This window comes from Thamnophis elegans, chromosome 13 (assembly GCF_009769535.1).
Source record: "Thamnophis elegans isolate rThaEle1 chromosome 13, rThaEle1.pri, whole genome shotgun sequence".
NCBI lineage: Eukaryota > Metazoa > Chordata > Lepidosauria > Squamata > Colubridae > Thamnophis > Thamnophis elegans.
In genome coordinates this window covers 9,663,685-9,688,609 of record NC_045553.1, presented here as the reverse complement: position 1 = coordinate 9,688,609, position 24,925 = coordinate 9,663,685, and the positions used below count along the sequence as shown (strand labels likewise).

The window sequence follows — 24,925 nt, the reverse complement described above, 5'->3', positions numbered from 1 at the left end:
GTGAATTTTCAGTGCATTTGCAGAGGGTGAACTTCGATAAATCTCGCTATCTAAAAGGATCTTCTAAAAAGGGGCATTTATTAACTGGATGAAGAAAAAAAGAATATTTATCTATATCATCTATCTACGGTATGTATCATCTATCTAATTAGCTAGCTCTCTCTCTATCTGACTATCCGTGTCTTATCAACGAGTGGAAACTAATCAAAGAGAGAAGCAACTTAGAACTGAGGAGGAATTTCCTGACAGTGAGAACAATTAATCGGTGGAACAGAAGTTGCCTCCAGAAATTGTGAACGCCCCAACACTGGAAATCTTTAAGAAGATGTTGGATAGCCATTTGTCTGGAACGGTATAGGGTTTCCTGCCTAGGCAGGGGGTTGGACTAGAAGACCTCCAAGGTCCCTTCCAACTCTGTTATTCTATCTACCTACCTACATACCTCTATCTCTGTCTATCTGTGTGTCTGTCTCCCCCCCTTTCATCTATCTTATCTATTTTATCTTATCTATCCATCAATCCGTCTATCTACCTACTTACCTTTATCTCTGTCTGTGTGTCTGTCTCCCTCTCATCTATCTATCTTATCTATTTTATCTTATCTATCTATCTATCCATCTGTCTGTCTGTCTTTCCAACTATCTCATCTATCTACCTCTATCTGTCTGTGTGTCTGTCTCCCCCACTCTCATCTATCTTATCTATTTTATCTTATCTATCCATCAATCCGTCCGTCTGTCTATCTATCTACCTACCTACTTACCTCTATCTCTGTCTTTCTGTGCATCTGTATCTATCTGTCTTATCTATTTTATCTATCCATCTGTCTGTCTGTCTCCAACTATCTCATCTATCTACCTACCTCTGTCTGTGTGTCTGTCTCTCTCCCCACTCTCATCTATCTGTCTTATCTATTTTATCTTATCCATTCATCTATCTGTCTCTCCAACTCTCGTCTGTCTGTCTCTCCCAACTACCTCATCTATCTATCCTATTCTATCATCTATCTCGATCCATCCCTACCTAAAACCAGGGAAAGAGCAGCAGAAGAAAAAAAAGAATATGATCTTTTAACATTCATGCTCTTTACATGCTCTTTTCCTGTTTTTGGCGTGTGCTTTTCAGGCAGGGATGGATGGATAGAGACATTAGGTGAATTGCACCACCCAGAACCTATGAGTGGCTACAACAAATGGGCATAAATAACTGTCTGGCGTCTTAACAGCTTGAATGCCACCAAATAAACCTTGATATTTCGATCATGCATTGAAACGGCTCCCTATTTTTTTTCAGCCAAGCATGTTATAAAAACGTTCGGGGGGGGGGGATAAAGGTTCAGGCATGTTAAAGACAGGAATGCTGTCACACTGGTCTCTTACAGAGGGTGCAAACACCACCACCTGCCCCAAGAAACAAAAGAAACACCATCGGTCCTTTTGCAAGACGGAAGAAGAAGAAGGAGGCACACTTCTATTCTGCGGTTGCAGGGGGAAAAACCAACAACTTCTGGATTGTGAGTGTATATCTCAGCGCCAATCATTTAGCTCAGTGCATTGTGGTAAACCAATTATTATTATTATTAACAATTAGCGCTAACAAATCTGGCTTCCCTCTGATGAGGGAGAGTATTGTAAAGCGGCTTTGAAATAATAAAATTAGGGCTCGGTAGAAAACAGAGCCAAGTCAGCTGAATGCAAAGATTCAAAGAACTGTGTTTCTACTGAACCATTAGGACTATAAGTCAGTGATGGGGAACCTTTTTGGCACCCAGTGCTTCCCAAACCGGAACGCCCGTGCGCATGTGTGCGCGCAGAAGCAAGACTAGTTGGCCAGCATGCGCATGCCTGGTTTTTTTGGCCATTTCCAACAGGTTTTTTGGGCGGTTTTCAGGCTGTGTGTCAGCATTTTTGGACTGTGTTTCAGGCTGTTTTGGGGGCCATTTTCAGGCCGTTTTCTGAGGCATTTCGGGTCCATTTTCAGGCCGTTTTTTCAGGCCGTTTTCCAGACATTTTGGGCTGTTTTCAGGCCGGTTTTTGGACCATTTTCAGGCTGTTTTGGGGGGCATTTTTCAGTCCATTTTTCAGCCATTTGTGGGCCATTTTTAGGCCGTTTTCAGGTGTTTTGGGGGGGCATTTTTCAGCCATTTGTGGGCTGTTTTCAGGCCATTTTTTGGCCATTTGGGGGCGTTTTCAGGCTGTTTTCTGGACCATTTTCAGGCCATTTTGGGGCCATTTTCTGAGCCTTTTTGAGTCCATTTTCAGGCCATTTTCCAGGCATTTTGGGCTGTTTTCAGGACATTTTTGGACCATTTTCAGGCTGTTGGGGGGGGGGCATTTTTTGAGCCATTTTCAGGGCATTTTTCAGACATTTGTGGGCTGTTTTCAGGTGGTTTTCTGGGCTATTTTTCAGCCATTTTTGGGCTGTTTTCAGGCCATTTTTGGCCATTTGGGGGGCATTTCTAGGCCGTTTTTCAGGCTGTTTTCTGGGCCGTTTTCAGGCCATTTTCCAGCCATTTTGGGTGTGTTTTAGGCTGTTTTTCAGGCTGTTTTCTGGGCCGTTTTCTGAGGCTTTTTTGGTCCATTTTCAGGCCATTTTGTGGGCCATTTTCCAGCCATTTTGGGCTGTTTTCAGGCCATTTTTGGGCCATTTTCAGGATGTTTGGGGGGGCATTTTTCGAGCTGTTTTCAGGCCATTTTCCAGCCATTTTGGGGGTGTTTTAGGCTGTTTTCAGACTGTTTTCAGGTTGTTTGGGGGTCATTTTCTGGCGTTCCGGTGCCCGCAAAGACCAGCTGGTGACGGGGTACATGCCCACAGAGAAGGCTCCGCATTCCACAGGTTTGCCATCACGGATAGAGGTAATCCTTCACTTACGGCCACAATTGGGCCCAAAATTTCCCTTGCTGAGACATTTGTGAATTTTGAATTTTGCCTCGTGACCTTTCCTCAGTTTTTAAGGGAGTCACTGCAGTGGTTGAGTCAGCAACATGGTCGTTAAGTGAGTCTGGCTTCCCCATTGATTTTTTTGCTTGTCAGGAGGTTGCAAAAGGGGGTCAAATGACCCCGGGGCGCTGCGAGCATCACAAATAGAAACGGTTGTAAGTCACGATTTCATACCAGCTGCAGTGCGTCATTTGATCTTGTTTGGATTGCCCCGAAGACAGGTGAATCCTGAAGAGGAGGGGCACCAGCCAAATTAAAAACTCAAGACATTGGGGCCTGGTTTTCAAAGCCCCCCCTCCCTCCCCCATTGGCATTTTTAAGGCTTGTTGAAACTTCTCTGCTTTCCTTCTCATTGGGCCTTTTTGGAAGAAGGAAGGAAGAGAATCCGTGACTTGAAATAATGAACTTGACTCTCATTTCACACCTCGTGCTGATCCAGGGCTTGTAAACCATGATTGAGTGGATGGACAATTGGGTGAGCTCATACAGCACCATCAAGCTAAGCCAGGAGTCTCCAAACCTGGCAGCTTTAAGGCTTGTAGGCTTCAACTCCCAGAGTTCTTCAGCCAGTTGTGGACTCCAACTCCCAGAATTCCTCAGGGGTCTCCAAACCTGGCAATTTTAAGACTTCTGGACTTCAACTCCCAGAATTCTTCAGCCAGTTGTGGACTCCAACACCCAGAATTCCTCAGGGGTCTCCAAACCTGGCAATTTTAAGACTTCTGGACTTCAACTCCCAGAATTCTTCAGCCAGTTGTGGACTCCAACTCCCAGAATTCCTCAGGGGTCTCCAAACCTAGCAACTTTAAGACTTGTGGACTTCAACATGGCTAGCTGAGGAATTCTAGGAGTTGAAGTCCACAAGTCTTAAACGTTGCCAGGTTTTGAGACTCCTGATGTCAACCCTAGTTGGCCTGCAATGCTTGGCTGGGACACCACAGCAATCCTCCAAGGCCTACAAACAGGATGGTGCAACTTATACAACACCCAAGCTAAGTCTCAACCACATACTAAGATACATAAATCTACCCTACATCCCTTCCTTCCTACCTACCTACCTATTTACCTACAATCCCATCTATCAACTTATCAACTGGTCTCCATCACCTCCTACCTCCATGTTCTGCTCAGCTTGGACTCCTGCAGCTCAATCAAAGAGTTGGTCTCCTAAAACTGAAAACCTTTCAACCTAGATTCTTAAGCCACCACCCTGAGCAGATTGTTAGAGATCTTGTAGCGATTGCTCTACTCTTGAGACTCTTACTCCCTAGTAGGCTTTTATTTTTGAGGAGTCCTGCTCTTGGTTCCTTAAATAGGTAATTTCTATGGTCAGTAGATGGCAGCATCTACCTCCCCGTGTTGGATTCTCAAACTAACTGGACTTCATATTGATGGATACTTAGATGGAAGACTACCACCTCTGGAGTTTAATTGTGACCGCAGCTAGCTAACCTTGGTTGAACTCAGAAGGTAAGTGTGTCCAGTCCTGGCTGATGTTTTGGATGGAGGACAACTAAGAAATCTTTTGAGTCGCAGATCCGAATGCAAAGTTGGAAAAAGGCAGTAGAAATCCATGTTTATATTCCAATCAAGAATATTTACACCGTAGTTGGATGTCCCCAGGATATCACCTGCAGTTTAGGAAGACTTCATCTTATATGGTTGATAGTTGGCCGCGGTTCTAATTTTGGCACTAGACCTGCGCAGGCAGTCTGCTCCCTTGGACAACATAGGTTGTCCTCAGTTTCCATTGCTAAGGTGGTTGTTGAGTGAGTCATGCCTGATTTTATGAATTTTCCCCCATGGTTATTAAGTGAACCACCACAGTTAAGTAACTCATGCAATTGTTAAACGAATCCAGCTTCCTTCGTTGACATTGTCAGAAGGCAGCTGGGAAAATCATCCATGGCAATCACATGTCCTCGGGATACAACAATTAACACAGTTGGAAGGGACCTTGTAGCTCCTGCCCAAGCAGGAGACCTACACCATTTCTGACAAATGGCAGTCCAGTCTCTTCTTGAAAGCCTCCAGTGATGAAGCTCCCACAACTTCTGAAGGCAACTTCTGTTCCATCGGTTGATGGTTCTCACTGTCAGAAAATGTCTCCTTATTTCCAGGTTGAATCTCTTGGTCAGGTTCCATCCATTATTCCTTGTCTGGCCTTGGAAAATAGCTTGACCCACCCCCCTATCTCTAGCAGCCCCTCAAATATTGGAAGATTGCTATCATGTCTCCCCTGGTCCTTCTCTTCACTAGACTAGCCCAGTTCATCACATATTTTAGCATTCATCCCCCTAATCATCCTGGTTGCTCTCCTCTGCCCTCTTTCTAGAGTGTCAACATATTTTTCGTAGTGTGGTGACCAAAACTGGATGCAGTACTCTAGGTGTGGTCTTACTAAGGCTTTACAAAGTGGTATTAGTATCTCCCTTGATCTTGATTGAATCCCTCTGTTAATGCAACTCTATCTATGCTGCAATCATCATAAATTCATATTGGTTGCCAAGCACCCAGATTTTCCTTATGTAACCTTAGGGATGTTGTGATAGCTATGAATACGAGGACCGGTTGAAAATAGCTTTTTCCAGGGCCGTCGTAATTTGGAAGAGTCACTAAGCGAATTGTAATCAGTCCAGGGCTTCCTGCAGGTGTGCATGCATGTAACCAACATGCTTCTTGGAAAACATTGCGTGTTTGCCTATTTTACAGCTGCCCTTCACGTCAAGAGCTTTTATATTTAATATCTGGTCTGCCTTCATCTCCCTGGAACACTTAAATAAATAAATAAATAAACAAACAAACAAACAAACCTCCCCTGGATCATTTTCACAACAGACTTGTAGAGTTTGGCTGAGAATTTTATTTTCCCCATCATTTTGCTATTTCTTTCCTTTTTTTTTTAAGCCAGAACACTTTTTACAGTTTGATCTGATCCCTTTAAGATCAAGTTGCTTTCAAGCATGAAACGTCCTTGCTGGGAAAAACTTCTGTCTGGTATACAGATTAGGCAGGGAGATTTCTCTCTCTCGCTCTCTGTCTTTCTCTTTCTCTCACTTTCTCACTCTCTTTCTCTCTCTCTTTCTCTGTTTCTGATTCTCTTTTTCTTTCTCTCTGTCTCTCTTTCTCTCAATTTCTCTTTGTGTCTCTTTCAATTTCTCTCTCTGTTTCTTTTTTTCCGTTCTCTCTCTCTGTCTCTTTGTCTCTTTTTCTCTTTCTCTCTCACTGTCTCTCTCTGTCTGTCTCTCTCTCTCTGCCTTTCTCTGTGTCTCTTTCTCAATTTCTCTTTCTCTCTGTTTCTCTCTGAGTTTCTCTCTGTCTCTTTCTTTGTTTTTCTTTCTCTTTTTCTCTCCTCTGTCTCTTTCTCTCTCTGTCTCTTTCTCACTCACTGTCTTTCTGTCTGTCTCTTTCTCTCTGTCTTTCTCTCTCAATTTCTCTTTCTCTCTTTCTGTCTTTCTCTCTTTCATTTCTTTGTTTCTCTCTCTCTCTCCGTCTCTCTCTCTGTCTGTTTTGAAGAATGTACGATTCCATTTTTTCTCTCTCTCTCTTTTGGTTTCTGTGCATACAGTCATCAGGAAATCCTGTACCTAGAATATGGGGGCTTGTCATACATTTTTTTAAAAAACCCGGGTCCTTATCCACAGCTAATCTCTTCAAAGTATGCATTTAATGGGAAAAATGTGCACTCTGCATTGTCCTCCTTTTAATGTGAGTCTTTCTTTGCAAAGCTCGCCTCTCATTTCCCATGTGGGTAAGGAAAAGGCGCCCATTTATCTTCATTTAGTCACAGATCGCTCAGCCAAGCCCGGTGCTGTCTGTGCCAAACAAATGTGACATATACAAACCATTGGGATGTCATAGGCTAGGAGATGAAATCCCAGAGGTTTATTTCCCAAACATCTGTGTCTTGTTTCGTACCCCCACTTCAAGGCTTGTGCAGGTTCTCACTGGCTGCGTGCTCAGGTTGTTTCTCCATGTACGTGAAACCATCAAGAGAATATAGACTACGAAAAGGAGACTTCATGAATTGTTTACCCCCAGCATTTTAGTTTTTTCTTGTCTCTCTCTTTCTCTCTTTCTCTCTCTCTCCCACACACTCTCTGTCTGTCCCTCTCTCTCCCTCTTTCTCTCTCTCTCTCACACACTCTCTCTCTTTCTCTCACTCTATCTCCCTCTCTTTCTCTCACTCTCTGTCTATCTTTCTCTTTCTCTCTCTTTCTCTCTTTCTGAGCCGAGGTGGCGCAGTGGTTAGAGTGCAGTACTGCAGCCACTTCAGCTGACTGTTATCTGCAGTTCGGCAGTTCAAATCTCACCGGCTCAGGGTTGACTCAGCCTTCCATCCTTCCGAGGTGGGTAAAATGAGGACCCAGACTGTGGGGGCAATATGTTGACTCTGTAAACCGCTTAAAGAGGGCTGAAAGCCCTATGAAGCGGTATATAAGTCTAACTGCTATTGCTATTGCTATTTCTCACTCACTCTGTCTATCTTTCTTTTTCTCTCTCTTTCTCTCCCTCCCTCTCTCTCTCTCGCTCTCTCTCTCGCTCTGTATCAAGAGAGACTGTATGAATGTATTGGTTTCAATGTTTACTTTGAAGACTTTGAAGGGCCAAATTGTGGGAGAAATTATCCCGATCTAGATAAATCTCCAGATGGAGGAAAGATATGGTCAGCTAGTGCAGAATGACAGAGTTGGGACCTTTGAGATCTTCTAGTCCAACCCCCTGCCTAGGCAGGAAACCCTATACCGTTCCAGACAAATGGTTGTCCACTCTCTTCTTAAAGACTTCCAGTGTTAGGGCATTCACAACTTCTGGAGGCAAGCTTGTTCCACTGATTAATTGTTCTCACCGTCAGGAAATTCCTCCTCAGTTCTAAGTTGCTTCTCTCCTTGATTAGTTGCCACCCATTGCTTCTTGTTCTGCCTTCAGGTGCTTTGGAGAATAGCTTGCCTCCCTCTTCTTTGTGGCAGCCCCTGAGATATTGGTAGACTGCTATCATGTCACCCCTGGTCCTTCTTTTCATTAAACTAGACATACCCAGTTCCTGCAACCGTTCTTCATATGTTTTAGTCTCCAGTCCCCTAATCATCTTGGTGGCTCTTCTCTGCACTTTTTCTCTAAAGCAAAGGATCACTTGGAATGTGATAGGCAGTCTCAATTCGTTCTATAAAATATAAAATAAATTACAAGAACTCCAGGCTGATTTTTGCGCCCAGAAACCCCCACGTGGACAAAAGAAAAACGAGATAAATCAAAACAAAACTCAGAGAAATACTGTTTATAAATGTTACTGCCTGCCATCTTCCCTCCTCCCGCTCCCCCAGTGTTATCTACACATATCTACAAATATCTACAAATTATCTACACATTTTGCAGATATGATTCTTTGGTTTGCCCCCCTGGTTTTCCCACTCTTTCTCTTTACACAGCAACTATAAAAGCAAAAAAAAAAAGAACCATCAGGAACTGCATACGTAATCACTTTGGGGCAGAGGGGGAAAGGGAATAATATAATATCAATAAATATACCAATGTCACAATAGGTTTTTGACTCAAATCTTTGGCACTGATCCGTTCCGAGAGACAGAAATGCTTCCACAATGTTTGAGATCACAAAGCAGAACACCCCCCTCGCAAGAAAAACCCAAGAGAAAAGATTTCTCAACTTTTCTCAAAGTTACAATGCACGCAAGGCAGCCGAATTCTTCCCAATGGATTTTACATACATTTTTCCAAGAATCCTACAGCGAAATTTGTTTTAAAAAAAAAAACACCAAATTTTTCATTTTGTACCGTACGGTTTTTTTTTGGGGGGGGGGGGGGATGGCATGAAGTTTGACGGGCACTGCGTTTTTCTGCTTTTTGCCACTAGCTAAACCGAATAAAACAATGCAAAAAAATGTACAAAGGCTACAGCTGGTTTGTGCCCGCACCTGTCCTGAAGTCTACCCAAAATATATCACGCCTGGCTGCTGATATTATCCTGGGATTTTAAGCTTCTCCGTTTGGGGGGGGGGGGGGTTGGAGGCAAGAAATAGCGAGGTGAACAAGAAGCTGCAGACTCTGGAATTAAAAGCCCAGAGAAAGGAAGTTGGATTTTTCCAGAGCTGGGTAAGTTTAGTCTGGGGTGTCAGCATGGCAAGAGGAAGGCATGCAAAACGAACGCCTTGTTTAAAAAGAAAAAGCAGAAGGATTCACCCACAGGAAGAATCGGGTTGATTTGTGGCAGTGTCGTGAGGACGGAGATAATGGAAGTGGTGGGCAGCTTTGGCCTTCGGTGGCTCCAACCACCAACCCATCTTGGAAGTGGGATTTCTCGTCCTGTGGTTTCTGCACCAAGACAAAAGACTGAACAGGGAGTGTGTGTGTGTGTGTGTGTGTGTGTGTGTGTGAGTGATGAGCGGTTTGGATTGTGATGCCTCTTCCCACCCACCCAACTGCCCCTAACTTGGCCAACTTTCCCTTAAGAGGACAATTCTGCTCATCCTTGTGAATGGAAGATAGTCCTGGAAAAATCCAAAGAAAACATCAAGATAAAAGACTGAACAGTGTGTGTGTGTGTGTGTGTGTGTGTGTGTGTGTGTGTTTGTGTGTGTCTGTAGGATGAGCAGTTTGGATTGTGACCCCCCCTCCCTCTTCCCACCCAAGATCTCAGTTCCAGTCCAAAGACTCATTCCAAAAAATGACATCGCTTTTATTCCAGCTTGTGGATAGCGGGGGCTGGACTAGAAGACCTCCAAGGTCGCCTTGTCCCAACACTTCTGTAGAGGGCGAGGAGGGGGGGGGCGCTTACGGATTCTAAACGGCGCGTCTCAAGCCTCCTGCCGAAAAATAAATAAATAAATAAAGACCCCTGCCTGGACCTTCTCAAAGGCTCTCCTGCTGTGACCCCCCCCTTTCTCTCTGCCGTCTGTCAGAAATGGGCGTAGGGTCTCCTGCTTGGGGGTGCGGGTTGGACTAGATGACCTCCAAGGTCCCTTCTAAATCTGTTCATCTGTAAATCTGCTTCTGGGGGAGAGGGATGTTGTTGGGGAAGGGAGATTTAATTTCATTTTTTTTCCATCGTCCCTAATGCACTCTTGGGATGGGGGAATACAGATAGTCCTCGGCTTACAGCCACTATTGGGCCCCAAATTTCTGTCGCCAAGTGAGGCAGTTGCAAAGTGAGGTTTCCCCCCACCCCCATTTTATGCCCTTCCTTGCCACAGTGGTTGGGTAAGCGAATCGCGGCAATTGTTATGCTAGGGATATGGTTGTTAAGTGAATCTGGCAACCGCATTGATTGTCCTCGTCAAAAAGGTCCCAAAAAGGGATCACGGGTCACTGCAAACCGTCATTAATACGAGTCCATTCCGAGCATCTGAATTTTGATCGCTTGACCGTGGGGATGATGCAACGGTCATAGGTGTGAAAAACGGCCACAAGCAGGGGTGGGATTGTACCGGTAGCTCTGACAATCAGCTGGGCCCGGCCCTCTGCCCACCTCTGTGCTTTACTGACACACCCTGTTTCCCCGAAAATAAGACCTCCCCGTATAATAAGCCCAATCGAGCTTTTCAGCGCATGCGCTAAAATAGGCTCCTCCCCTGAAAATAAGCCCTCCCTGAAAATATCGCAACATAGCAGCCACCATGAGGTGATGACACTGGTGCCTCCTGCACCTCAAAAATAATAAGACCTCCCCGAAAATAAGGCCAAGCACTTATTTCGGGGGTCAAAAGAAAATAAGATCCTGTCTTATTTTCGGGGAAACACGGTAGATCTTCCCACCTGATTCACGGCGAAACATGCAATCTCCAGACTGGTTTTTTAACCGGTAGGATCCCATCACTGGACTCACAAGCCACTTTTTTCCACTACGAATGGGGACTTAACAAACAGTTGTTAAGCCGAGGACTACCTGTCTTCGTGAAACCCATGATCCTGGGTAGGTGGAGTTGGCCGGGCTTCCCAGATGCCTTGTTAGTGACAATGAGAATTCCAGAACTCAAGGACACGGTTGGCTTGGCACCGGCCCGAAACAGAGGCATGGATCAGGAGAGGTGGTGTGGCAGGGGACCAAGAGATACCACTGTCGGCATCTCAGTGCCCACCCTGCCCAATGCCAGTCATGTGCTAAGCACACATGCTTGTGTGTGACAACTGGGTTAAAGTCAGGAGACACCGCATGCTCTGACAATCGTCAGCTGTGCCCGTCACTCAGAAAGGCCGAAGAAACTCTTCCCAGGATTGTCGACTTGGTCGGGGGGTTAAGGAGACATGCAGGAAGCTGCCTTGTCCCAGCACACAGGTAGTCCTCAACTTACAACCAGAAATGAGCCCCAGATTTCTGTTGCTAAGTGAGATCGTTGTTAAATGGAACGGCTTTTGCCTTCGGAAGTTGTGGGAGCTTCATCATTGGAAGCTTTCAAGGAGAGACTGGGCTGCCCTCTGTGGGAAATGGTGTTGTGGTCTCCTGCGTGGGTGGGGGTGGGGTTGGACTAGATGACCTCCAAGGTCCCTTCCAACTCTGTTAATTTGCAAATCATGCTTCCCCTCCATTAACTTTGCTTGTTAGAAGCTGCCTGGGAAGGGTAAAAGTTCCCCTCGCACACATGTGCTAGTCATTCCCGACTCTCTGTTTCTAAGCCGAAGAGCCAGCACTGTCCGAAGACGTCTCCGTGGTCATGTGCACCACTTGCATTTTTACGTGATTTTGAACTGCTTGGTTGGCAGAAGCTGGGAGCTCACTCCATTAAGCAGCGCTAGGGATTCGAACCACCAATCTGCTGACCTTTCTGATCGACAAGCTCAGCATTTTAACCACTAAGCCACCGCAGGTTACCAATGCCCATCCCTTGACAATGCAATGGTCACAAATACGTGCCAGTTGCCATGCGGCCAAATTTTGACCCCCGTGACTACGGGGTTGTTAGATGGCCGGAAGTCACCTTTTTCTCAGGGCCGTAGCAACTTTGAAAAGTCACCAAGGGAGAATGGTTGTAAGTCAAGGACTACCTGTATATATGCATCAGTGCCAGGAAATGACACCAGGACACTAGGTGGGTTACACAACGGAGACAGGAGCTGCCCCTTTGGTGGGTCAAGGGGAAGGCTGAGGAGAGGAGAAACTACCCTTCCAGCCCCACAGCCGGCGACGTAAAACAAGTCCCATCCCTTTACCAAAAGGGCCCAAACGCCAGCTGAAGATCACATCCCTGGATGGAAAGAGACAACATGAATCTTGAACGGCATGTCAACCTGGCGGAAGGATGGTGCGAGGAAGAAAACCGTGTGCACAAGGGACGATGGCGGGTTCACCCCACCCCACCCCGAATTCGACACAAACAGGAACACTCTTCCCAAACGTTACTGAGCAATTCACACCATGCAAAGAGTCGGTCCGAGCTCGGCGAGGAGCTTGCGTCAGAGGCGTTATCTCGGTCCGTAGTCATAGGTTGCGGGAGCACCGGCGGTGGAGTACATGTTGGCAGCTGCGGCGGCTGCAGCGGCAGCAGCCGCAGCAGCTGGATTCATGTGGTGATGGTGGTGATGGTGATAACTGTGTCCTCGGATACCGGGCAAGGGGTAGGGGGCTGGCCGGCTCTTGGCCCCTAGGTAATGGTCGTAAGCGGAGACGGGATGTTTGTACGGATGGTGATGGAGAGGTTCCGAAGCAGAGGGATCCAGCCGTAACTCGTGATGGGGGGGACTAGGCCGACTTCCAGCTGGAGTAGGGAGTGGGACCAATCCGCCTCCACCGGGAACCGGGAGTGCCGGACTTAACACCCGAGACATGAGCTGCTGATGAGTTGGATCGGCGTGGAGGGGTGTCCCAGTCGCCGTTTCCCGTTCGTATTCCCGTCGACTGTCCATATCTGCAGGACATGATAGAACAGGAAAGATGAGCAGGGGAGAAAGTATAAGAAGGGATCAGCTCAGTGTGACATCTCCAATAGCAATAGCAATAGCAGTTAGACTTATATACCGCTTCATAGGGCTTCCAGCCCTCTCTAAGCGGTTTACAGAGTCAGCATATTGCCCCCAACAACAATCCGGGTCCTCATTTTACCCACCTCGGAAGGATGGAAGGCTGAGTCAACCCTGAGCCGGTGAGATTTGAACAGCCGAACTGCCGAACTAGCAGTCAGCTGAAGTAGCCTGCAGTACTGCACTTTAACCACTGCGCCACCTCATCTCCAGGACTCTAGGTAGTGGCCTCTGCAGTATAAATGTGTAGGACAGGGGCTCTGGCAACTTGGTGGGTTTAAGACTTGTGGACTTCAACTCCCAGAATTCCCCAGCTTTGCTGAAATATCTTCGAATAAAATAACAGTTGGAAGGGACCTTGGAGGTCTTCTAGTCCAACCTCCTGCTTAGTCAGGAAACCCTACACCACTTCAGACAAATGGTTATCCAACATCTTCTTAAAAACCTCCTGTGTTGGAGCATTCACAACTTCTGGAGGCCAGTTATTCCATTGATTAATTATTCTGTCAGGAAATTTCTCCTTAGTTTTAAGTTGGTTCTCCCCTTGATTAGTTTCCACCCATTGCCTTGTGGTCTTTTGGAGAATAGCTTGGCTCCCTCTTCTTTGTGGCAACCCCTGAGATTTTGGACCACTGCTATCATGTCTCCCCTAGTCCTTCTTTTCATCAAACTAGACATACCCAATTTTGTTGTATAATGACAATAAAGGCTATATTACCCAGTTCCAGCAACCGTTCTTTATATGTTTTAGCCTCCAGTCCCCTAATCATCTTTGTTGCTCTTCTCTGCACTCTTTTTAGAGTCTCCACATATATTTTTTTTACTCTAATTGGCCATCTTTGGCCTGATCCAGCAAGGATGATTCTTAATGATAATTTTGGGCATTGTGTTAAGCCATAATCCAAATTCATTCCGCATGTTGTGTAAATCCAGGTAATGATCTGAAATAGGCTATTCCGTTCTATATCCTATTTTGTTTGTCGGATATTACTTTAATGCATTGTTTCATAACCTCAGCAAATTTAAGATATGTGAACTTCAAGTGCCAGAATTCTTCTCCACACAGTGTGGCTGACTGGGGAATTCTGGGAGTTGATGTCTACATGTCTTAAAGTTGCTAGATTTGGAGGCCCCTGGTGTAGGAAGATGAGCAGGCTGAGATGGAGGGTAGGGTTAAATGCCTCATTAGTTTGGAATCATTGTGCAGTCACAAGAGACTCAAGTAAGATTCTACATTTAGGCAAGAAAAACCAAATGCACAGGTACGGTATAGGTGGTACTTGGCTCAATAGTAGTAACTGTGAGAGGGATCTTGGAGGCCTAGTGGACAACCATTTAAATATGAGCCACCCATGTGCAGCAGCTGCCAAAAAACCCAACACCGTTCTAGGCTGCATTAACAGAGGGATAGAATCAAGATCACGTAAAGTGTTAATACCACTTTATAATGTCTTGGTAAGGCCACCCTTGGAATACGGCATTCAGTTTTGGTCTCCCTGATGTAAAAAAGATGTGGAGACTCTAGAAAGAGTGCAGAGAAGAGCAACAAAGAGGATTAGGGAACTGGAGGCTAAACATACGAAGAACGGTTGCAGGAACTGAGTATGTCTAGTTTAATGAAAATAAGGACTAGGGGAGACAGGATAGCAGTTTTCCGATATCTCAGGGGCTGCCCCAAAGAAGAGGGAGTCAAGCTATTCTCCAAGGCACCTGAGGGTAGGATAAGAAGCAATGGGTGGCAACTAATCAAGGAGAGAAGCAACTTAGAACTGAGGATAAATTTCCTGACAGTTAGAACAATTCATCAGTGAAAAAACTGGCCTCCAGAAATTGTGAATGCTCCAACACTGGAGGTTTTTAAGAAGAGATTGGACAGTTATTTATCTGAAGTGGTGTAGGGTTTCCTGCCTAAGCAGGGAGTTGGACTAGAAGACCTCCAAGGTCCCTTCCAACTCTGCTATTCTATTCTATTCTATTCTATTCTATTCTACTCTACTCTACTCTACTCTACTCTACTCTACTCTACTCTACTCTACTCTACTCTACTCTACTCTGTTCTATTAAGTCCAGCATCCTGTGGATTTCACCCACTCTTATATACCACCAGTTTAGCTTGACCATTAGTAGACCAGACTCTTGTGTATAGGTGTCAAGAATAAACTTCTAGTATTTTGAACTCAACTTCTGTTTCTGGTTATTTGTGCTTGACAAAATATGAAACGCTACAAAGCTGGATGGTGCACACTGACAAATAGGGCTACAGAGAGAACTGGTTCCATCTACTCATCTGAAACTCCATTTTAAAAATGCACACACCACCCCAATATTTTGGTTCCTTTGCTCCTTTGGAAGAGAGTACAAACAAGTTGGTCTTCCAGATGTTGCTAGAGAGGACACCATTCATGTTGACAACGGCTGTTCTTCACTTGTTCTTCAGCTACATCTAAATGTTCGCCCTTCGAGGAAGGCAAGAAACACAACCAAGTGTATTAGCTCTATACTGGTAGTCCTCGACTTACAACACTTGATTTAGTGACTGTTCAGAGTTACAACAGCACTGAAAAAAGTGACTTATGACCATTTATCACCCTTACGACCATTGCAATATCCCCGTGGTCACGGTTTTACATTCAGACGCTTTGGCAACTGGTTCATATTTATGACAGTGATCCCCTTTTGCAACCTTCTCGCCAGCGAAATCAAAGGGGAATCCAGATTCACTTAACAACCGTATTGCTCACTTAACAACTGCAGTGATTCAGTTAACAACTGTGGCCAGAAAGGTCGTGACATGGCGCAAAACTCACTTGGCCACCGTCTCAATAGCATCAGAAATTTTGTGCTCAGTTGTAGCCCTTATTGCAACACTAACAGAACCTTGTAAGATTGAAAATATCCCCCCCCCCAAGTCTCCTTCTCTTCTACTCTCCGGGAAACTAGGGAGGGTCCCTTCTGAATTTTTTTCCCACACCCTCTCTCCTTCTGTGGGCTAGGAAATCTTGTCCATGCTGTTTGTTCAGTCTGCCGCTCTTCCTCCTCCCTCAAGGTCATTCTCACATACCATTCTCTCTAGATAGCTGCAAGTTCCCCTTCACCTAAGCTTAGGAATTTCTTGGCGTGTTTCCAGACTTCCCCGGGTAAACCAGACAGGAAACTTGTCTCGATGAACTTAAAACTTCCATTTGATGGTAAAGTTACATTAACGGCATCGCTCAGGGCCCAGAGGTACAAATTGCCTGAGCAATGAAGGTGGGTCCTTCCTCAATTTCTTCCTCGGGTTGTTAATCCACTGCGGTGGGGGTGGGGACTGTTGCTCTTGTCTGATTGTGTCCTAGGCAGCATCTTTTCCCTTTCGTCCCCCAAGGTCACCCACATATTCCATTACATCATAGCAGTGGTGGGATTCAAATAATTTAACAACCGGTTCTCTGCCTTAATGATTTCTTCCAACAACCAGTTCACCAAACTGCTCAGAAAGTTAAGAACCAGTTTTCTTGAAGTGGTGCGAACTGGCTGAATTCCACTACTGCATCATAGCCATAGATCATTTTCATTCTCGCCCCATTCCTGCTCTCCTGATGCTGCAGAGTGAAAGCACGAAACATACTTTCCAACAGAAGTGTAAAGGTGTAGGGATCGGGATCCCTATGCGAGGACAGGTGCAGTGCCCAGGTGTTTCCCTTCATTAGGTCCAGCATCTCTGGCTACACCGCAGAGAACAGGATCAAACTACACAACTTAGGGCTAACGTTCTACCTTCTGGATTGGGGACAGGGGTGGGATTGAAAAATGTTAGCAACCGGTTCCCTGCCGAGTTGCTGGGTGGGCGTGGCCTACTTGGCCTTCTGCACCATGGGAGGGGGACATTCTCACCCTCCGCAGGCTCCGGAGACTTTCCCTGAGCCTCTGGGAGGGTGAAAACCGCCTCCCCTGGGCTCCAGAGGCCAGAAACAGGCCCATTTTTGGACTTACGGTACTTATGGTTGACGTGTTTTTCACCCTCCCCAGGCTCCAGAGGATTTCCCTGAGCCTCTAGGGGGGCAAAAACTGCAGGCCTTCTGGAGGTCGTAAACCGGCCCATTTCTGTACTTCCAGGAGGCCCGTTTTTCGCCCTCCAAGAGCCTCCGCATGGGCTCTGCACTTACTTGGCATAATGAATGGGCCACGTGGAGATTCCTGGGTGGGGTGGGCAGGGCCAGCCGGTGTTTGCAACAACCGGTTCGGCGAACCGCATGCAAAATTAACCTCCGGTTCACCCAAACCTGTGCAAACTGGCTGAATCCCACCCCTGATTGTAGAATTCTACATTCAATGTAGAACTGAGTGTTGACACCAATTGTGTTAGGAATATAATCTAATGGTTGGGTTGGCAATATATAAATCATGTAACAATACTATACCTGTTTCTTTAAATCATACTGTAAAATGTGATTGGTTGCTGTTTTCCTCAATCGGCCATAAGAGGGAGCCAGAATGATGTTAGCTCTCTGTTAGATGCTGGGCTGATCTGATCTCAGTGTTTTTGGAAACTGGCTGTTAGAAAGTGCCGTGAGCTATTGTAAGTTTTGCAACTGCTAGCAAACTTTGAGTACTGAACTGATTATATGATACTGGACTATGTTATTTGGATTGTCCCTTAACTGAAAGACGTGGATGACTGACTGTCTTATCCGTGTGTGACTTGGACTGTTTGATGGACTCTGATACCTCTATTTCCACAAAAGTAAAAGCCTATTTAAACTGCAGTGTCTCTGTATGCTGATTTGTGTCTTCTCCAACAACACTCTCACAACGCTTCTCTGAATGCACTCGCTCTCCCAATGAGGAGCTTACCTAACAAATTCTACCTTCTATATTCTACATTGACCAAGATCTACTCTTTGGTCCCCCCCCCCCCTTCTGTCATTCGATTTGTTTTGTGGATGGTTCTGGGAGATAGATTCCAGTCTTTAAAAGGCTTCTAGGTTGTCCTCACCGTAGAAATTCAGAAAGGGGGGGGGAATAAGTGGCAGGCCAAAGATCCAAAAGGAATATTCCTTTTGAAAAACTCCTTTCTAGAAAGCCAAGGTCATCCTTTGTTCTCTGCACCTCTGCACCTGACCGGAACTGGAGGGGTGGAAACTGCCAGCATGGCAATGGAAGATTGGACCATGGGATGGGCTTGTGGTGTGGACTTTCAACTGGGTGGAGAAACCCGGGAAGCTTTCAGATTCGGGTTTTCCCAGATGTACCAACACGGCTCTCTTAATAAATTGGAACTTTGAGCAATACTTTGCCTTGGACTCTGATTTAATTTTGGATGCTATTTGGAACCCCGACATGATTTTTTACCACCACGAGGACGAGGTTCAAAGGACCGTCTGACCCTATTTCACCAAGATGGGAATTGCTAACCTAAGTAACTGTAGCCCTTCGGTGTTTTTTGGCCATGGAGCTATCTTTGTCTTTTGATGCAAAGATGGAACTATCTCAGATGCTTTAATTCAGATGCAAGACCTTCTGATGGGTGGTGATCCATAAAGGGGGAGCTTAAGATATTAAACTGCTTGGTTTTTAAGCTGCCTCAGGACACTTCGGAGTTATAATGTCCCAACAAATCAAGAGAATATTGGATCTGATCTTTTTGCTGAAATTTAAAATTTAATGAAAAGAAGGACTAGAGGGACATGATAGCAGTGTTCCAATATTTGAGGGGCTGCCACAGAGGTGGGTATTCAGCAGGTTCTGACCAGTTCTGGAGAACTGGTAGCGAAAATTTTGAGTAGTTCGGAGAACCGGTAAATACCACTTCTGGCTGGCCCCGCCCCCATGTATTCTCTGCCTCCCGAGTCCCAGCTGATGGGGAGGAAATGGGGATTTTGCAGGAACCTTCCCCTGCCACGCCCGCCAAGCCATGACACGCCCACAGAACAAGTAGTAAAACATTTTGAATCCCACCACTGGGCAGCCCAGTGGTGGGATTCAAGCTATTCTCCAAAGCACTTCAAGAGGGAGTCAAGCTATTCTCCAAAGCACTTGAGGGCAGGACAAGAAGCAATGGATGGAAACTAATCAAGGAGAGAAGCAACCTGGAACTAAGGAGAAATTTCCTGACAGTCAGAACAATTAATGAGTGGAACAGAAGTTGCCTCCAGAAGTTGTGAATGCTCCAACACTGGAGGTCTTTAAGAAGATGTTGGCTAGCCATTTGTCTGAAGTGGTGTAGGGTTTCCTGCCTAAGCAGGGGGTTGGACTAGAAGACTTCCAAGGTCCCTTCCAACTCTGTCATTGACCATATCTTTCCTCCATCTGGAGATTTATCTAGATCAAGATAATTTCACCCACATTTTGGCCCTTCAAAGTCTTCAAAGTAAACCTTGAAACCAATACATTCATACAGTCTCTCTTGATAAGAGAGAGAGACAGAGAGAGTGAGAGAGAGAAAGAGAGAGAGCAGAGATTGGACAACGATTTGTTTGAAATGGTATAGGGCTTCCTGCCTGAGCCAGGGGTTGGACTAGAAGACCTCCAAGGTCCCTTCCAACTCTGTTGTTCTTTTTTTTTAAATGTCTTCTGCTGTGAAGTCACCTGGAGATTTAGAAATACGTTTTCTCCCCCACCTCCACAAGAAGACTATTCCATGAAAAGCCACCGCAATGTTTTCTCCAGAAGAAGGAAACAAAAGGAGACTTCTAGGTTTGTGTGTGTGTGTGTTTGTGAGTGCCTGTGTAGGTGTGTACAATGTGACTACTTTTCTAACCGACTGTCTGACGTGAACCGAGAAGAGAGGAAGAATGCAGAAATATCCCAAAGTTTAGGTTTCCTTCCTTCCTTCTTTCTTTCTTTCTTTCTTTCTTTCTTTCTTTCTTTCTTTCTTTCTTTCTTTCTTTCTTTTCTTTCTTTTTTTTCCCTTTTCTTTTTTTTAAAAAAGACGAAGTGTTTAACATTCTGTTCAGCAAAAGATCTCAGCTCCTGAGACAAGGCATTTTGACTTTGATAAATCGAGTGGAGTTGAGTGACACGTTTGCACACGCCTGAAATTTTTGCAATTGTATAACACTAAACAAATACAGGCTACTCCCCCCCCCATTTTTCTTCTTTATTTTAATAGGCTCGGAGTGCGCTTTTTAGAAAGGGCCTCTCGTTCTTTTTCTTCTCCTGCCCAAACTGTTTATTCTGCGTAATGGAAATGGAATCAGTGAGAAAGCTTAAATAGGTATCTGGGACAGGTTTTGGAGGAGGTTAAAGGCAATTACTGGGTATTGTGGGTTCTTTCTTTCTTTCTTTCTTTCTTTCTTTCTTTCTTTCTTTCTTTTCTTCCTTCCTTCCCTTTTTTCCTTCCTTCCTACTTCCTTCCTTTTTGCAACTACTCCTATTTCTCTTTTTGTTGGCTTGTTCAAGAAAACTGCTTATGTTATATAGCTCTCGAAGTTGTTTACAGGGCAAATTAACAATAAAAAGATACATGAGGGAAAAATGAGTCATATTTAATGTGAAGTGGTTGTAAGTTTACACAGGAGGCCAAAAAAAAAATTAAATCCTTCAGCGGGTTGCATCAAAGCCCCAAACATTTAATTCAATTAAAGTTCGGATTGAAATTCCAACTATACTTGTATATACATTGGAATATCAAGTTAATTTTCCTTTTAGGATTAATGGGGGGAAATAGATCTGGCTGGGTTCAAAGCTGGCTGCTTTATTCCTTGACGTACAACTATTCACTTAAGGACCGTTTGAAGTTACAACAGCACTCTAAAAAGTGACTGGGATCCGTTTTCCACACTTATGACCGTTGCCGCATGCCTGAGGCCAAAATTGTGATCAAAACTGGCAACTGGCTCATATTTATGATAGCTGCAGTGTCCCAGGATGATATGGTCCCTGTTTTGTGGGTCAATTGATATATTTATTAACTTAACAACTGCAGGGATTCGATCAACAACTTTGGCACAAAAGGCTGCAATGTGGGGGGGGGGGGAACCCACTTAGCATCCGTGTCACTTAGCAGAAGAAATGATGGGCTCATATGTCATCATAAGTTGAGGACTACCTGTATTATTAAATTGTAGCTTAATAGCTTTATAGCTTAATAAAGGTTCCCCTTGCACATACAGTGCTAGTGGTTCCCGACTCAAGGGGGCGGTGCTCATCTCCGTTTCAAAGCCAAAGAGCCAGCGCTGTCAGAAGGTGTCTCTGTGGTCATGTGGCCGGCATGACTCAATACCAAAGGCGCATGGAATGTTATCTTCCCACCAAAGATGGTTCCTATTTTTCTACTTGCATTTTTACATGCTTTCGAACTGCTAGATTTGCAGAAGCTGGGACAAGTAACAGGAGCGCATTCCGTTACGTGGAGCAAGGGATTCGAACTGCCGACCTTTCTGATCAACAAGCTCAGCGTCTGAGCCACTGAGCCCCCGCGTCACTTGGCAAATAGTACAGGACAATAAAAACGAGGACAAATAGGCTGAAAAACAGCTTCTATCCCAGAGCAGTAACTATATTGAATTCTACTGTATAGTGCAATATTAATGCAACGTCAGGGGTTTTCAATTCAATTGTGTAGTATGTGATAGGTGTGTGTGTGTCTGTGTGTGTGTGTGTGTTTTAATGTATAAAGTACATTGAAGATGGCATTTAATTTCGTTGTCTGAGATGCAATGACAATAAACTTCCTGACAGTGAGAACAGCCAATTGATGGAACAGAAGCTGCCTTCGGAAGTTTGTAGGAGCTTCATCACTGGAGGCTTTTAAGAAGAGACTGGACTGCCATTTGTCAGAAATGGTGTAGGGTCTCCTGCTTGATTCAGATTCAGATTAACAGAGTTGGAAGGGACCGTGAAGGCCATCTAGTCCAACCCCACTGCCCAAGCAGGAGACCCTGCACCATTTCTGACAGAGGGCAGTCCATTCTCTTCTTTAAAGCAGGGGGGGTTGGACTAGATGACTTACAAGGTCCCTTCCGACTGTTAATCTGTTAAACTCTATTTCCCGAACGACACTATTAAAAATTCTGCCTTTTCCCAAAAATAAACAAGATCCAGAATGTTTCAGCGGACGAGCCGAACAGCCCCTGTTCAATTTCACGCTCTTATTCCTCCAAAACTTTATTCTTTATACCAGGGACAACAATGTTTGCTTGTAGGGACCTGTTTTTTTGTGGGGGTTTTTTCCAGGTAGACTCAGAGTTACTAGATGGAGATACAGCTAGTAGTTGGATCAATGTTGCTCTCCCCACCCCCACCCTCCACCCCGCAAGTCAAACCTCCTATTTACAAAGCTGCCTGTCTGGGGAATTAAGTCCTTTTGATGGGTTTGCAAGGGGATGCATTAAGAGCAAACTTCCCCCACCTCCCCGAAAGAATAACCAGATCGGCCAGGGAAAGCACAATACAAGAAGATCAGCCACTAAGAGCCCCATAAAGAAGAGCGAACTTCCATCTCTAAATCCTGGTTAGACGTCCCACTCTTTGTGAGCAAAATGTTTTTCTTGTAATCCTCTAAAGCAGGCTGGCCAATTGCCAAGCGCTGTGTCTTAACTAGTTAGCAGATCTGGCGTCACACCATTAAGCCCCAAGGGCGCAATGGCGGAGGCCGAGAATGGAGAGCGAAATCCTGCAGGGGAGGGCTGAGGTGGACTCTACAGGGGTCAGTCTTATGGCTCCATCCACACCACGGATGGGGCTGGTTTCGTAGAACTGAGGGCACCATAATGCCGCTGTCAAGGTCAAGGAGCGTGGCCTGAAATCCAGGTGAACGTTGGCATGGGTTGAGTTTGATAGTTTTAAAATGATGGTATGGGGCTTTTAGTTTTTGATTGGGAGCTGCCCAGAGTTGGATGGGCAGATATATACATGTTTTAAATAAATGGATAGATGATAGATGATAGATAGATAGATAGATAGATAGATAGATAGATAGATAGATAGATAGATAGATAGGAGATAGATGATAGATAGGTAGATGATAGATAGATAGATAGATAGATAGATAGATAGATAGATAGATAGATAGATAGATAGGAGAAATAAGAGATAAGAGAGATATGAGATGATAGATAGAGATGATTGATAGATAGATAGATAGATAGATAGATAGATAGATAGATAGATAGATAGATAGATAGACAGACAGACAGACAGACAGACATAGAAATAGAGATAGATATATAGATAAGAGATAGATATAAGATGATAGATAAATAGATAGATGATGATGATGATAGAAAGATAGATAGAAAGATAGATAGATAGATGATGATTGATAGATAGATAACTACAGAAATAAAAGATAAGAGAGATATAAGATGATATAGATAGATAGATAGATAGATAGATAGATAGATAGATAGATAGATAAGAGAAAGATATGATGATAAAGATAGATGATAGATGAGATAGATAGATAGATAACTAGAGAAATAAGAGAAATAAGAGATATAAAATGATAGAGATAGATAGATAGATAGATAGATAGATAGATAGATAGATAGATAGATAGATAGATAGATAGATAGATAGATAGATGATAGATAGACAGACAGATACATAGAGATAGAAATAGAGATAGATATATAGATAGATAAGAGATAGATATAAGATGATAGATAAATAGATAGATGATGATGATAATAGAAAGATAGATAGATAGATAGATAGATAGATAGAAGATAGATAGATAGATAGATAGATAGATAGATAGATAGATAGATAGATAGATAGGAGATAGATATAAGATGATAAATAAATAAAGATAGATAGATAGATAGATAGATAGATAGATAGATAGATAGATAGACAGACAGACAGACAGACAGACAGACAGGCAGATAGACAGACAGACAGACGGATGAGATGGATATAAGATGATAGATAAAGATAGATGAGATAGTTAGATGGATGGATGGATGGATGGATGGATGGATGGATGGATGGATGGATGGATGGATGGATAGATATAGAGATAAACCATTAGATGATTGGGGGGGGGTGATGAACAGGAAATTAGCCATAAGGAAATGACAATGCTCCCCCTTTGGGGCTACTGTTTTCCTGTACAGCTGGGACTATCACAGGCTCAGAGCTCAGGTGAGAAATTATGGACTTACCTTTGTCAGTTCCATTTTGGTGCACTGGGGAAGACACAGGATTTCTCGACCGGGCGAAGGCGCTCATAAGAGGTAGGGCTCCTGGTCGGTGATTCCTAGGCCTGTTATCGGATGGGGAGAAAAATCAGAACACTGTTCTACTCTGATTGAACAAAGGGAAGATATCTACTCATCTCTCACTTCAAGCTTGTTGGAAAAGGATGCGCTAGTTTTGTATGAATTGTATTTTTGTAGGAGCAGATTAAGTCATATTTGAGTCAAGCCTGGGATGGACCAATTAATTAATTTATTAGTTAATTAATTGGAGGACAATTGATCAGTGGGCAGCTTCTCTTTAGTTGTGGGTGCTCCTTCACTGGAGGTTTTTAAGAAGAAATTGGACAGCCATTTGTCTGGAATTGTATAGGGTCTCCTACTTGAGCAGCGGGGTAAACTAGAAGAGCTCTGTTGTGGCCCACCAGTGGCCAGTGGAGCTGGCAGCAGAGTCGGACAGTGAGGAGGTTGGGGAGGAACATGGGCCAGTCCTGGAGTCTGGAAAAGGCTCTGATGCGGGCTCTGTGTCGGAGGCAGAGTGGGGGCCAAGGCCGTCTGGCAATTCTCAGCTGCCTTCGGAGCTAGACAGCAGTGAGGCAGAGGAACAATGGGAGCCTGTTCCCAGTGTGCGCATGTGCAGAGCTGCCAGAAGAAAAGAACAGCTCAGAAAGCAGAGTCAACTTGGGAGTAAAGTCACAGGTGGAAGGTGAATGGCCCCTCCCAGAGGAAATAAAAGAGGAACGAAAGGGGAGGGGGCTTTTGCAGGAAACAACTCGTTCGTTCATTCGTTTCAGGAGTGTGAAGATCTGTCCGTGAATCTCAGAGACTCTGTGCCCAGTCTTTCCTTGCACAGCGCCTTATTTGGAAAATATTGTCAGGGCAGCTTTCCAAGCTAG

General features: G+C 44.7%; 1 protein-coding gene across 1 annotated transcript in view; it reads right to left on the bottom strand.

Annotated features, from left to right (window-relative positions):
* Positions 1 to 11,725: 11,725 nt before the first annotated feature.
* The window catches only part of TBX1 (T-box transcription factor 1), a 43,380-nt gene continuing 30,180 nt past the window's right edge, over positions 11,726 to 24,925 (bottom strand). Inside the window, exons 7-8 of the mRNA XM_032229428.1 lie at positions 23,997 to 24,097; positions 11,726 to 12,797 (exon numbers count right to left, since the gene is read on the bottom strand). Of these exons, the coding sequence (XP_032085319.1) occupies positions 12,355 to 12,797; positions 23,997 to 24,097 (544 nt within the window). The 3' untranslated portion in view covers positions 11,726 to 12,354. The remainder of the gene's footprint in view (positions 12,798 to 23,996; positions 24,098 to 24,925) is intronic.